The following is a 13,753-nucleotide window of genomic DNA, read 5'->3' as shown; positions in this document are numbered from 1 at the left end:
TGAAGAGATCCACTAACAGAAGATAATTACTCTAAAAACTATACTTTTACTAATGGTTAAAAATAGATGTTAGAATAACACCTAGGCCAACTCTAATAATATCATGCTTTATTTATCGTTTCTTTCCTTTTAGATAAGAAAAAGGGTTAACCAAATAGTAATCTAAAATACGAGCAATGGTTTTTTAAAAAAGGGGCTATATTAACAAATAAATATTAAAAACAGTAAGGCAATGCAAAATTGCACTCTAAACCTAACAGAATCAGTAAGTAAAAAGATCCTGAGAGTGTAAAGCCTGGCATCAAATACCATGTATTTAATAACTTAATGTGAATTCTTCAAGACTTAGAAGTGTCAAAATGAATGGTTAAAATGGTATTTACACACTGTACCCTAGACAAAATACACCTAACTATAAGCTTTTTCAAATTTTAATTGGTGAAATGTGTGTTAGTCGCTCAGTCATGTCCAATTCTTTGAGACCCCATCATCTGTCCAGGGAATTCTCTAGGCAAGAATACTGGAGTGGGTTGCCATTCCCTTCTCCAGGGGATCTTCCTGACCCAGGGATGGAACCCGGGTCTCCTGCACTACAGGCAGATTCTTCACCGTCTGAGCTTCCAAGGAGTGGGTGAAATACATTATCAAAACTTAACGCTTTGAAGAGTATATTACTTTTTTCTTTGGTCAAAATATACCTAATTATAAGTTTTCTCAAATTTTACTGTGTAAAATACTTTAAAAGTCATAAGTCTTACCATTTCATCCCGTGCTTCTGTTTCTTTTCTCAAAGGAGGTTCAAACTGTAATTTGTCAACTGTAAAATATAACAGATATTCAGAAACTTTAACTTAAAGGATCAATCTTGAAAATGCAAAGAGAAGCACGTGTATTGGGGAGGGAGGAAGGGAGAGAAGAGAAGAGGAAAAGACAAAAACTCTCAATTTTTTTACTAACAGAACACCCCAAAAGAAAGTAACAATTTGGTATTTTCCTATCAATTCTACTTAATTCTTGGTTGGAATCAGGAAATTAAACAGCAATTTTGTGTATAAAAGATTTTTAAAAAAACTAATTAAATGTAGGTAAGAAAGCAAACACTTTAAGGATGTTTCTATCCAGGCTATATTGAGACTAATTTAAACTACAAATTTACTGCAGGATGAAGCCTGCAAAATTACTTATAATTATCTAAAAATAACAAATATTTGTCAAATTAAATATTACTATGGCATTCAGGAATCTAACATTATACTTTGCTAAATGAATATCTGATCTGGCCTAATCAGACCAATTTTAGAATCATTCCTAATAGAGTAACTTCTTTTACATGAAATATTCTGTAAATCAGAGAAAAGGATGACTTATTGCCTACTCATGAAGTACACAGAATTTTAAAATTCTAAAATACAATGTGATTAAAAGACCAAAAAATTAAAATATACACACTTGCATTGTAGAGATACAAGTTTCCTAAATACAACCTTGATCAACAAAATACACTAAAAAAAAGTCTTTCAAAAAGGATCCAGTTATCTTTATCCCTAAAAACAAGATTTATAAAGCAACACAGAGCACTTACATAATTCATGACACTAAACAAAAACATTGTCATAAAATTTTCAAAGAAAGATATTCCATAAAATGTATTCTCTACTTTTTAAATATAAAATAAAAAGAAGTTGATTATTTATAATGACTTAACATAAAAAATCTTAATTTAAGAGCCATTACTATAATTCACAAAGAACCACTTCTCTCATTTGAGACAGAGATGAGTTAAAAGTATTTTTCTTTCAGTCACAAGAAATACTGGCATGCAGGTCTAGAAATGAATTATAAATGTGTAAATATGGAAAGAAAAGAAAGAAAATATCATTTTCCATAACAATTATGTAATTAGCTAATTTCAAGACTTAAAACATTACTAAAGTTCATAAATTCTCATTAAACATATAGCAAAATATCAACTGTATCCATCCATACCAGTATCAGTAATTGAAAATAAAAATTTCAATTTCATTTCTTTTATAACATAAACATTTAAAATGTTTTACTTTATCATGTGAAAAGTATTCCTTAAAAAAAAAAACCAAATTCCTTACGACAAGTCTAAAATTACTACAACCACGACTTATGGCAAAGAATGCTAGAACCTCCAGTATTACTGTTCTGCTTAGAATAGACTCCACAGTTCTAATGAGGTGGGGAGCCTATTGTACAGAGTGAAGTAAGTCAGAAAGAGAAACACCAATACAGTATATAAACAAATATACATGGAATTTAGAAAGACAGTAACAACAATCCTATATGCAAGGCAGCAAAAGAGACACAGATGTAAAACACAGACCTTTGGTCTATGTGGGAGAAGGGGAGGGTGGGATGATTTGAGTGAATAGCATTGAAACATGTATATTACCATATGTAAAATAGATGACCTGCTTTGATGCATGAAGCAGGGCACTCAAAGCCAGTTCTCTGGGACGACTCAGAGGGGAGGAAGGTAGGAAGGGAGGTTCAGGATGGGAAGACACATGTGCACCCCTGGGTGATTCATGTTGATGTAAAAAACCACCACAATATTGTAAAGAAATTATCCTCCAATTAAAATAAATAAATAAATTTCAGAAAATAGACTCCAAGTTGTTTTGTTTCACTTTAACAAAAATCCTAGCAGTACCTTTGGCTGTGTGTTTGGCTTATAAAATACAAAGATGGGGAGGACTTCTATGATATATCCTCATTTATCTCCAAAAGATGTTACTATAGGCATAAGTGTTAGTCGTTCATGTCTGACTCTTTGCAACCCCATGAGCTATCACAGCCTGCCAGGCTCCTCAGTCCATGGGATTCCCCAGGCAAGAATACTGGAGTGGGTATCCATTCCCTTCTCCAAGGGATCTTCCCAACCCAGGGATTGAACCTAGTCTCCCACATTGCAGGCAGATTCTCTACCCCTATAAAGCCAGGGTGAGTAAGGATCTTACTACCATCTATCAAAGATTATAAACCTGTGATGTCTGGTAATCTATTGCTTCAAAATAATTGCTTCATATACCTTGTATGCACACACATATCTGTATTACATGTTAGTAATTAGTAGTTTATAGCAGAAGGGTAAATCTAATTCCTGTTTTACTTATTATACCTATAGTTGAGGGGTTCCCTAGTGGCTCAGACAGTAAAGAATCCTCCTGCAATTCAGGAGACCTGGGTTCAATCCCTATGTCAGGAAGATCCCCTGGAGAAGGGAATGGCTATCCACTCCAGTATTCTTGCCTGGAGAATTGCACGGAGTGAGGAGCCTGGTGAGCTACAGTCCATGGGGTCCCAGAGAGTCGGACACAACTGAGCAACTAACACTTTCACTTTCTAAGAAAACAGAACCCAAAGACAGGGCACAGGAAAAAGGAGTAGTTTGGGGCTTCTCAGACAGTGGGAATTTGAAGGGCAGAATACCAGAAATGAGAAAACTGAACAAAGAAGGAACTCTAAAAATATACCAAGAGGTCTCCTTAGAGAAATCTTTGGTTGCATACTAAGTTGCCCACAAGCAAAGCAATACTCTGCAAGGTATGTCAGAAAACAGCTAACACAGTGCTGTGAGCTAAATGCAAGTTTTAGTGATCACACAGTAAAAGGAAAGAAATGAATTTCCACCCAGAGGAGAAACTGCTGAATATTGTAGTAAAATCTAAGACAGGCCTTGAAAGGACTGAGATGACCTACCAGCTGATTTATGCTTCAGACACTCTTTAAAATAAAAGAGGTCAAAATCCAGACATTTAATGTTGTATTACAACATCCAAGATACAATAAAAAAATGACTACAGAATAAGTAGAAAAAATAATAAAAATCATAACCAGTTTAGAAAACAGATACAGACTCAGAGGTGACACAGCTGCTGAAATTAGCAGAGATGGACACAATAAGTAAACAGATGGAAATTCTCAGTAGAGAGATAAAAACTATATATATATGTGTATATATATGTATACATGTATGTATCATCCATCTATCTATCCATCTATTTATCTATTTTTCTATCAATCTACCTACATCAATGAAAAGTCTAGATCCAGAAAACACAATATACGAAATAAAATTCACTGATAGGCTTAAATAACAGACAGAATACAACAGGAAAAAGATCAATGAACTTAAAATCTGGGCAACAGAAACTAAACTGAAGTACAGAGAACAAAAACACCTTAGGTATGTTTATAGTGGGCAGGGAGAACAGAGCCTCAGTGACCTGTGAAGCAACATCAAGTGGTCTAACATGTAATTGGAGTCCCAAAAGGAGAAGAGAGAATCTAGGGCAGAAAAACTGAAGAAATAATGGCCCCAAATTTTATACAGCTGATAAAATACACCAACTTACAGATCTAAGAAACTCAGTTAACAACAAATAAATAAAAACAAAAATTCATCTAGGCACATCACAGTTTTCAACTACAAATTGGCACTTGCCATTCCTGAGTCGGGAAGATGCCCTGGAGAAGGAAATGGCAGCCCACTACAGGATTCTTGCCTGGAGAATTTCATGGACAGAAATTCTGGTAGGCTACATACAGTCCACGGAGTTGCAGAGGCAGACACAACTGAGTGACTAACACACACATCTATCTCTACAAAGATTAAATCATGTGCTGCTGCAGCTGCTGACCTGGCACACCCCCTGATGGAGTTCAACGTGGAGAACAGAAATGAAGCACCCTGTGCTCGGGGTAGGGGTAGCGGGCTGGCAGGACAAGTCATCAGACAGGTATTTTTAAAAACTGATTTTCAAAAGCCCAATTCTTCTATCTCCTCATATCTAGAAAAGCACTAAAATCCTTCATGGTGATGACTGTTTCTTATGAATAACAGAAGCTTCATGAGACCAGCAGAAACTTTCTACTTAAGTATGTGCTTGATTGCATGCATGCCCCCTTTACCAAAATCATAAATATACTGTCCTTCCCCCATAACTCTTTTGGAGCAGTTTCTCAGAGTTATTTGAGGTGCTGTCTCCTAGGCTGCAGTCCTCATTTTACCCCAAATAAAACTCAACTCTCATGTTGTGCATTTTTGTGTGTGTGTGTGCATTTTTTTTTAAAGTCAACAGTTATGGCAACCACAAAGGGATTCAAACCCTCAATGTGACAGTTGACACTGTCAAATTGCTAAGAAAACGACAAACAAATTCCACAAAAGTTTCATAGTATAGTATCTATTAATCCAACCGATGCAGTTGAATACTTTCTATTTTGTGCCTTAGGAAAAAATCTGAATTGATGTCATGGACTGCGTTGCAACCTGCAGCTTAACAAATGCCAATGTTGAGGAACACATGGGTATGCTATTCTTCAGATAATTTTTCAAAACTAGTTTTCCTGACAACAAAGGCTTTTGCTTTGGTTATTGTATATCTATTTCTAGAATGGCTCAAAGGTTGTTTAAAAAGGCTCAACCTTAACAATGGCCAAAAAATGTTGCTTGAGTTTGTATTTCCTACCTGGGAAAATTCTAATTACTTCTCTAGTAAACACTCAATTGTCTATAACTATTACTAAGGAGGTTTGTGAGACAACAAATCTTCCTCAAAATCTCTATCACCTTTATCATTCTTAGTCTTCATGTAAAATAAGAAGGACAAATGGAATTTTCAAACTTAACTTGGATAAACTTTTAGAAATTCTTAGCCCTCCTTAGCCTAAAATGGGTTTTGTTTGTTTGGCTTGAATGAAAGTGAGGTCAATTTCCTCAGGGGCCCATTAACTCTCTCTCAATAAACCCAAAACTGAGTGTCTTATACATCGAAGAATACTGCCCCCAACTCCAGTTTCTACAATATCACAGACCAATATAGCTGAGACTTGTACACTACACAGTTTTATATTCAAACATATCCAAGCAGTGTTTCCTCTGAAATAATCTTTTCATAATTTAGAACTCAGAAACTATCTTCTGGGAAACTTCTCTCTAAACTCAATAAATAGAATCTTGCCAGGTAATGTTAATAATTAATACAATGGTAAAACAGAGCAATGATCCTTGTATTAATTTGTCTTAATTACAGAGACATGGGCCAATTTAAATCAACACAAGATGGTCTCAGTAGGAAATCTCAAATTGCAGATGATAATCGTCAGAAGTAGATGACTGCAAGAAGGCAATTTCTACACAAATCTGTTGAATCAAGCTGATAACAATATGAAAAGAATCATTTGTCCAAGTCCAGTGGAACAAGATGACAGAAGACTCTGATTTCCATACTTTAATGTGCATACTATATAACTCGTTAGCTACAGTTTCTTCTTCCTCCTTGCCAGTCGGAGGTTCTGGATTGTGGACAGACTACTTGTTACCTCTGTAGAGCCTTTATTCTTAATACTGCTCTGTGTAGCCTCAGCCCTTGTTATGAGTCCAAATACCTGGCTAAAATTTACTTGTGAGTCATCTAAAATCATACACTTAAACCAATAGTTGGGCAGTCATTTTCTTTATTGATACCTCTCAAATCCCCTTTGGTGCCAATTTTTTGTAATTAGGTGGTTTCCTAGGTAACTGTGAAACCAAGCAGGACCCTACAGGGATCCTGGGCACAGAAGCCTTTCTGTCTCCCATCTCCTTTAACTCAGCATCCCCCACCTTCCCAGAGTTCCAAAGGGCAGATTCAACCTGGGAAGGGAAGGGATGTAAAGGTGGGGGAGGCGGATAGCCAGGAAACAATAGTGCAGCTCTTGGGGCAGGGTCCTGGTTCCACCTCAAGGGACACACATAACAGTCTTTAAGGTCTTTTAAGAGGTCAGCATTCTTCATAGCAGAGAAACACCACAGAAGGGTATATTAACAGAACCAGATTAGTTCATCAAGAAGATAAAGTTGTGTTCACTTCAGTCACTCAGTCATGTCTGACTCTTTGCAAGCCCATGGACTGCAGCACGCCAGGCCTCCCTGTCCATCACCAACTCCTGGAGTTTACTCAAACTCATGTCCATTGAGTCGGTGATGCCATCCAACCATCTCATCCTCTGTTGTTCCCTTCTCCTCCTGCCTTCAATCTTTCCCAGAATCAGGGTCTTTTCAAATGAGTCAGCTCTTTGCATCAGGTGGCCAAAGTATTGGTGTATCAGCTTCAACATCAGTCCTTCTAATGAACACTCAGGACTGATTTCCTTTAAGATGGACTGGTTGGACCTTCTTGCAGTCCAAGGGACTCTCAAGAGTCTTCTCCAACACTACAGTTCAAAAGCATCAATTCTTCGGTGCTCAGCTTTCTTTGTAGTCCAGTTCTCACACCCATACATGACCACTGGAAAAACCATAATCTTGACTAGACAGACCTTTGTTGGCAAAGTAATGTCTCTGCTTTTTAATATGCTGTCTAGGGTGGTCATAACTTTTCTTCCAAGGAGTAAGCATCTTTTAATTTCATGGCTGCAGTCACCATCTGCAGTGACTTTGGAGCCCCCCCCCCCCAATAAAGTCTGCTACTGTTTCCACTGTTTCCCCATCTATTTGCCATGAAGTGATGGCACCCAATGCCATGATCTTTGTTTGTAATCAAGAAGATTACTTGAGGCTAAATTAGAGGAGTGGAGGCCCTGCACACACCCTAATCTTATCAGCAATGTCTCTGAGATTTGATTTGGCACTGTGCACAGAGGCTGAGCTTTCAGTATCAACTGGACTCAACCAAAAAGTGGCTTTTCAGATAAAAAAATTTTTTTTAAAAAACAGAAAATTCAGGTCATACACCCATATCTGGATCAGAATGAGACAGTAATCTGCCTGACCACTCATCAGACTAGGAAAACAGACACAAATCCAAATGCAAAGCTGAGAAGAAACCATGTTTCTCCCAAGGATATGCTACATAAATAAAGCATCACATGATGATTCCCTCTCTGAATTCCCCATACTTTCCTATTGAGAAATACCAGTCTCTAAAATCAGTCAGAAATGTTGTTTTATTAAACCATATTTATTAAAATGAACCATTCCACTCTCACCTGGAAGATTTAAGTCACTGATAGAAATAGCTTTAATTTCCAACGTAGATACAGACCATCAACTAAAGGAGTTTCTGAATACATTTCAAGTTTACAAAGAAACAGGCTTCTGAATCTATTTTTACAGTATAGATCTTTTCACACACATCCCTACTTTGCTTTAAGTTTTCACTTAATTTTTATTTAATTTCCACTTTCCCCCCAAACTCTCTAATTCTTCTTTTCCTATTTAATGAGATGTTCCATGGTTCCTCTGGTGTGTGTTCTCCCTCACGGCAAGGAGTCAATAAATCTGACTTTACTGGACTATACTCTGGTGGTCTTAGATTAGGCCAAGGTCAGAAAACTGAGCACTGAAGAACTGATGCTTTTGAACTGTGGTATTGGAGAAGACTCTTGAGAGTCCTTTGGACTGCAAGGAGATCAAACCAGTCCATCCTAAAAGAAATCAGTCCTGAATATCCATTAGAAAGACTGATGCTGAAGCTGAAACTCCAATACTTTGGCCACCTGATGCGAAGAACTGACTCACTGGAAAGGACCCTGAGGCTGGGAAAGATTGAAGACAGGAGGAAAAGGGGACGACAGGGGATGAGATGGTTGGATGGGATCACCAACTCGACGGACATTAGTTTGAGCAATCTCTAGGAGCTGGTGATGACAGGGAAGACTGGCGTGCTGCAGTCCATGGGGTCACAAAGAGTTGAGCAACTGAACTAAACTGATAACCATTATTTATGTCCACTAAAAACACACAGTAAGGATGATTACAGTAATCATAATAGCCTAAAACTAGAAACAAATAAAATGCCAGCCAAGTGAAGAATGAATAAATTATGCTATAATCATACAATGAAATACTACATTACAGTGAAAGCAATAAACTATTACTGGCACACATGACATGACTGACTTTCACAGACGTAATACTGAGCAAAAGACATCACGCAAAAGAGGTGTATATTAGTTGATCCTATGTATCTGAAGATCAAGACCACATAAAAACCAATCTATAATGGTGAGATAGGAATAGTGATTAGCCAGGGCAGTGGGAAGGCAGGGGGATACAGGGAGACAGGAGGGTGTTGATTGTGAAGGAGCATGAGGAACCCTTCAGAGATTCTGATAATGTTGATCTGGGTAGTGGTTTCACGAGTGTATACAAATTTAAAAATTCATTGTGCAGTACACTTGAGCATTTTACTGTATGTAAATTATTAGCTTAATTTAAAAAACTGAAACAAAAAACTAAGAACAGAACTAACAAGGTATGTATAAAACCTATTAAACAAAAACAAAACTATGAAACACTCCTGATGGACACAAAAGAAGACCTGGGATAATTTAAAGATCGACCAATAAAATGACCTTCAACTCTACCATCTTCTGTTTGGTACCTGCAGCACACAGGGCAAATTCCATGAAGGAATTAGTACTCTGGACACTTATAAAAGAACTAAGCTTTGAGCTCTCTGAGGAAGCTTATTTTGATTAAGATGACAGAATATCATAAAGATGTCAATTCTCCCAAAGTTAGTGTACAAACTTATGAGATCTCAGTAAAAACGCTGAGAGGTGGGTTTTTTTTTTTTTTTCAACTCAGTAGACTGATTCTTATGTTTTATGTGAGGAAAATATAATGGCCAGATATAATAAAAAGGAATTGCAACAATCTGTCTGTGTGTGTGTGTGGAGGGGGTAAGAGAAAATAGGAGGAGGATTATTTCTAATACATTTTAACAGGTATTATAAAGACATAATAATCAGAAGTATGTGACTGGCACAGGACTAAGTATATTAAAAGAGAATAGAATTTCCAGAAAAAGCCCTAAAATGTAGGTGGCAACTTAGTATATAATAAAGATGGCATATCAAACCTATTAGTGAAAACCTAAGTTTTTAATGAACAGTATCAAGGCAAATGAGTAGATATTTAGAATGAAACTGAAGTTGAATTCATATTTCATACCTCTAGCAAATAATACCTTATATCAAAGATTTAAGTATTGATATTATAAAAAATGAAACAAAAAAAACAAAACCGGAAAATCCTTTTACAACCTTAAAATCAGGAAGGCGTTACTAAATAACGACACCGAAAACAAAAGCTATACAAGGAAAGATACATTTACACTACATTAATTGAATACTATACAGCTGTATAAAATAAAGAAAATAGCTTTATAATAGCTTTATTTTAAAATATAAAAATAAACAGCTGCTTTTCTGTTTGGTATTTGAAACCCAGAGAGTTTGCTGGGGATAGTATAAGAAGAAAGCATAAAAAAGTATCAGCAATCTGGGACTAACAAAGACAGAAAATCTTGAATTATGAGTTTAACTATGAAAATGCATGACTGAATTTAACAGATATGGGAAGGCCATTCTAACACTCCACTGACCTAGATTTCCAAAGCTGCATACAGAAAGCTAGGAATGTTTGGTTTCAAGAAAACAAAATACGCATCTACAATCATTCTAATTATCTTCCTCCATTATGGTTTACATTTTTTATTTAGAGCTTATTTTAATGTAAAATACTTTTAAATCTTTTTGAAACAATTATGCACTTAAATCAGTATACTCATCCTAAAAATTCTTTATAAATCTGTTCTTCCAAATTAACGTGGCTAAAATGATGAATATTGTTAACATAACATTTTTATGTCAATGATTAATTTATTGAATAAAAATCAAGTTCTCCTTTTAAATATGCATTTTAGAAAATATCCACCTTGGTGCTAATCTGACTTAAAAAACCAAACCAACCCAAATACCCAACAATAGGGACTATAACACATCAAGTCAATACAGGAGGATAAAACCATTAAATATAACAGTTACAAAGCCTAGGCTAATATATGGGAAATACTTCTAACTATATTAAGCAAAATTTTATGCATAGTATAAACTCAGCCATGTAAAACGACATGTGAAAAAATCTGAAGGAAATTCAGCAAAATATTATCTGTGGGCTGGTGCTGAGTGATGTGATTATTGGCAATGTTAATTTTCTACTTTCTTCTTTTTGCAAATTTTCTGCAGTGAACATGTATTACATTTATAATTAGAAAGTAAAAACTATTTAACTGTAAACCAAGGGAATTTCATTACAACCAGAAAAGCAACCTTTATTTCAGAGGTATCCTGTTTTTGTGTGTATATACCCACAGATGGCCTGAGATTTTATTATTAAAAAACATCCCACAAGAACACCCAGCTCAACCCTCCAAAACCACCAATTGAAAATGTATACCAAACACATACAATTGATTTCTGAAGCTGTCCGTTCAGCTCTGGCATTCCTGTTTGTAGATCTAATGGTATGACGAATGACTGCATGGGGCTGTGAATATAAACATAATATATACACTTAAAAGAATTTCTGTGACAAAGTTAGAAGGTCAAACTTTCTCTTTTTAATTAAATTCTTATTTACTGATAGACATGACAACCTACTAATAAAGTGAACTGAAGGATAAATTCTCTAAAAAATGAATGAGATACTTAAAAGTTAATTCATTTATTCCACACACATTTATACTGTATACCCTATAGGGTACATAAATATATATATGTATATATATATATATATATATATATATATATATACTGAAGAGACGCAAGGAAAATCAGATGCAAATCTTATCTAAAAAGAGCTTATAAAAAAAAAAGAGCTTATAGTCTAGCAAGATAACATACACAAATACTTAAAACACTAGAAAAGAATAAGTGGCATTCATTACAATCACTATTAACGCCCAGGGGAAGGAGAGATGACTGCCATTGGAAGGTGTAAAGAAATTCTTCAGGACAGAGTTGTAATCTAATGTGAGGCCTTGAAGGACAAGTAGGCACTGAATGTGCAGCAAGGTGGGAAAAGCATTTCAGACAGCACAAACAATATGAACAAAGTAATGCAAGAAAAAAAAGGAAATTGTGGAGTGTTTAGAGGAATTGAAGCTGGTTATTATTTGAATGTGGTGAACATTAAGTGGAGATGACAAGCTGGAAAGACATTTGAGGGAGGATAAGCCAGATCATGAAAGGTTCTGAATGTCAGGCTACAGCTCTCAATTTTATTTTCTTGGCAAAAGAAATTTTTTGGAGATTTACAGAAAGGGAATGCTATTACAAGAGTCAGCTTTAAGAGTAACTTGATTAAGTACGGAAAAGGGTATGGACAGGAGAAAGATTGTATGGAGAGGGACTGATTTGTAGTAAACCAAGTGAGAAAGCTTACTATTCCACCCTTTTGAATAAGCTCCTGATATTTTGAAACAATGCGTTCAGTTCAACCCCTATCTATTAAATTTCTGATGACTCACTCTCATTCACTAATGATTCAGACAATGGTCATGTCTTTTTCTCTACTTTAAGACCCACTATCATACCAAAGGACTCAAAAGCCCATTGCACTGGATTAGCGTTTACTGACCTTATCTCTCAAGACATTCTACCACACTTCAGTGGACTCTATACTATTAAGATCATATCCTGGAATCTGTCATCCGGTCTGATATATGAATTCACATCATACTCCAAACTTCTTGTCCTTTGAGCTTACTCTCTCATTACTCCAATAATTTTTAAATGTTCACACCAAACCTCAAGTCCATCAATCCATTACTTTCTCATTCTCCTTATGCATTTCTTCTATCTTCACTTTTCTTCCTATCCACGTTAGATGTAGTGGTCCATAATTTCAAGCGATCTCTTGCATATATCCTAAATTTGATTCTCACTCCCTGCCATCCTCTTCTACACTGGTATACCAAAATGACAAGCCTGAAGGGACTTAACTGGTTTATATCTGGGGTACCAATGACTGCTGGAGGAAAACTGCACATTGAAAATTCATCTTTTCTGAGGCTTCAGTGTTGCCCCCAAACATTTCTCTAGTCATTTAACCCATCCATTCTCCTCAATGGGCTTTCCTGGTGGCTCAGCTGGTAAAGAATCCACCTGCAATGTGGGAGACCTGGGTTCGATCCCTGGGTTGGGAAGATCCCCTGGAGAAGAGAAATTAGTATTTCTTTTCTTTAAGTTGAAATGTTAATTAACGCACAATACTATGTTAGCTTCTGATGTACTAGAGAATTTTTTGACATTTGTATACTTTAAGAAGTAATCACCATTATAAGTGTAGTAACCATCTGTTCCCATACAAAATTAATGTTATTGACCAGATGTTTTATGCTGTATAAAATAACCCTAATATATATATATATTATATAACTGGGTATTTGTACATCTTAATCCCCTTCACCTATTTTGTCCACATTCTGAAGCCTCCCTTCTGGCAAACATTTGTTTCCTCTCTGTATCTGAGTCCGTTTTCATTTTGTTTCGCTTCTTAGATCCAAATATAAGTGAGATCATGTGGTATCCGCCTTTCTCTGACTTATTTCATTGGCATAATAGCTTCTAGAGCCATCCATGGTGTCAAAAATGGGAAGATTTTATGTTTAACATGCGAGTAATATTCCAGGGCTTCCCTGGTGAATCAGTGGTAAAGAATCCGCCTGCGAATGCAGGAGATGTGGATTTGATCTCTGGGTTGGCAAGATCCCCTGGAGAAGCAAAGTGAAAGCTTCCCAGTTGTGTCCAACTCTTTACAGATTCTATACAATCCATGGAATTCTCTAGGCCAGAATACTGAAGTGGGTAGCCATTTCCCTCTCCAGGGGATCTTCCCAAACCAGGGATCAAACCCAGGTCTCCCATAATGCATATGGATTCCTTACCGTCT

The 13,753-nt window shown here is 36.2% G+C and overlaps 1 protein-coding gene across 3 annotated transcripts in view; it reads right to left on the bottom strand.

The window, feature by feature from the left end:
• Positions 1 to 13,753, bottom strand: part of MAP4K5 (mitogen-activated protein kinase kinase kinase kinase 5) — a 116,775-nt gene that overhangs the window by 33,445 nt on the left and 69,577 nt on the right. For all 3 annotated transcript variants that reach the window (XM_018054363.1, XM_018054362.1, XM_018054361.1), the window contains exons 14-15: positions 11,269 to 11,347; positions 759 to 817 (exon numbers count right to left, since the gene is read on the bottom strand). In XM_018054363.1, the coding sequence (XP_017909852.1) occupies positions 759 to 817; positions 11,269 to 11,347 (138 nt within the window). The remainder of the gene's footprint in view (positions 1 to 758; positions 818 to 11,268; positions 11,348 to 13,753) is intronic.

Source organism: Capra hircus, chromosome 10 (genome assembly GCF_001704415.2).
Source record: "Capra hircus breed San Clemente chromosome 10, ASM170441v1, whole genome shotgun sequence".
Lineage (NCBI taxonomy): Eukaryota > Metazoa > Chordata > Mammalia > Artiodactyla > Bovidae > Capra > Capra hircus.
Note: the sequence above shows the minus strand (reverse complement) of the source record. Positions and strands in the feature narration are given on the sequence as shown.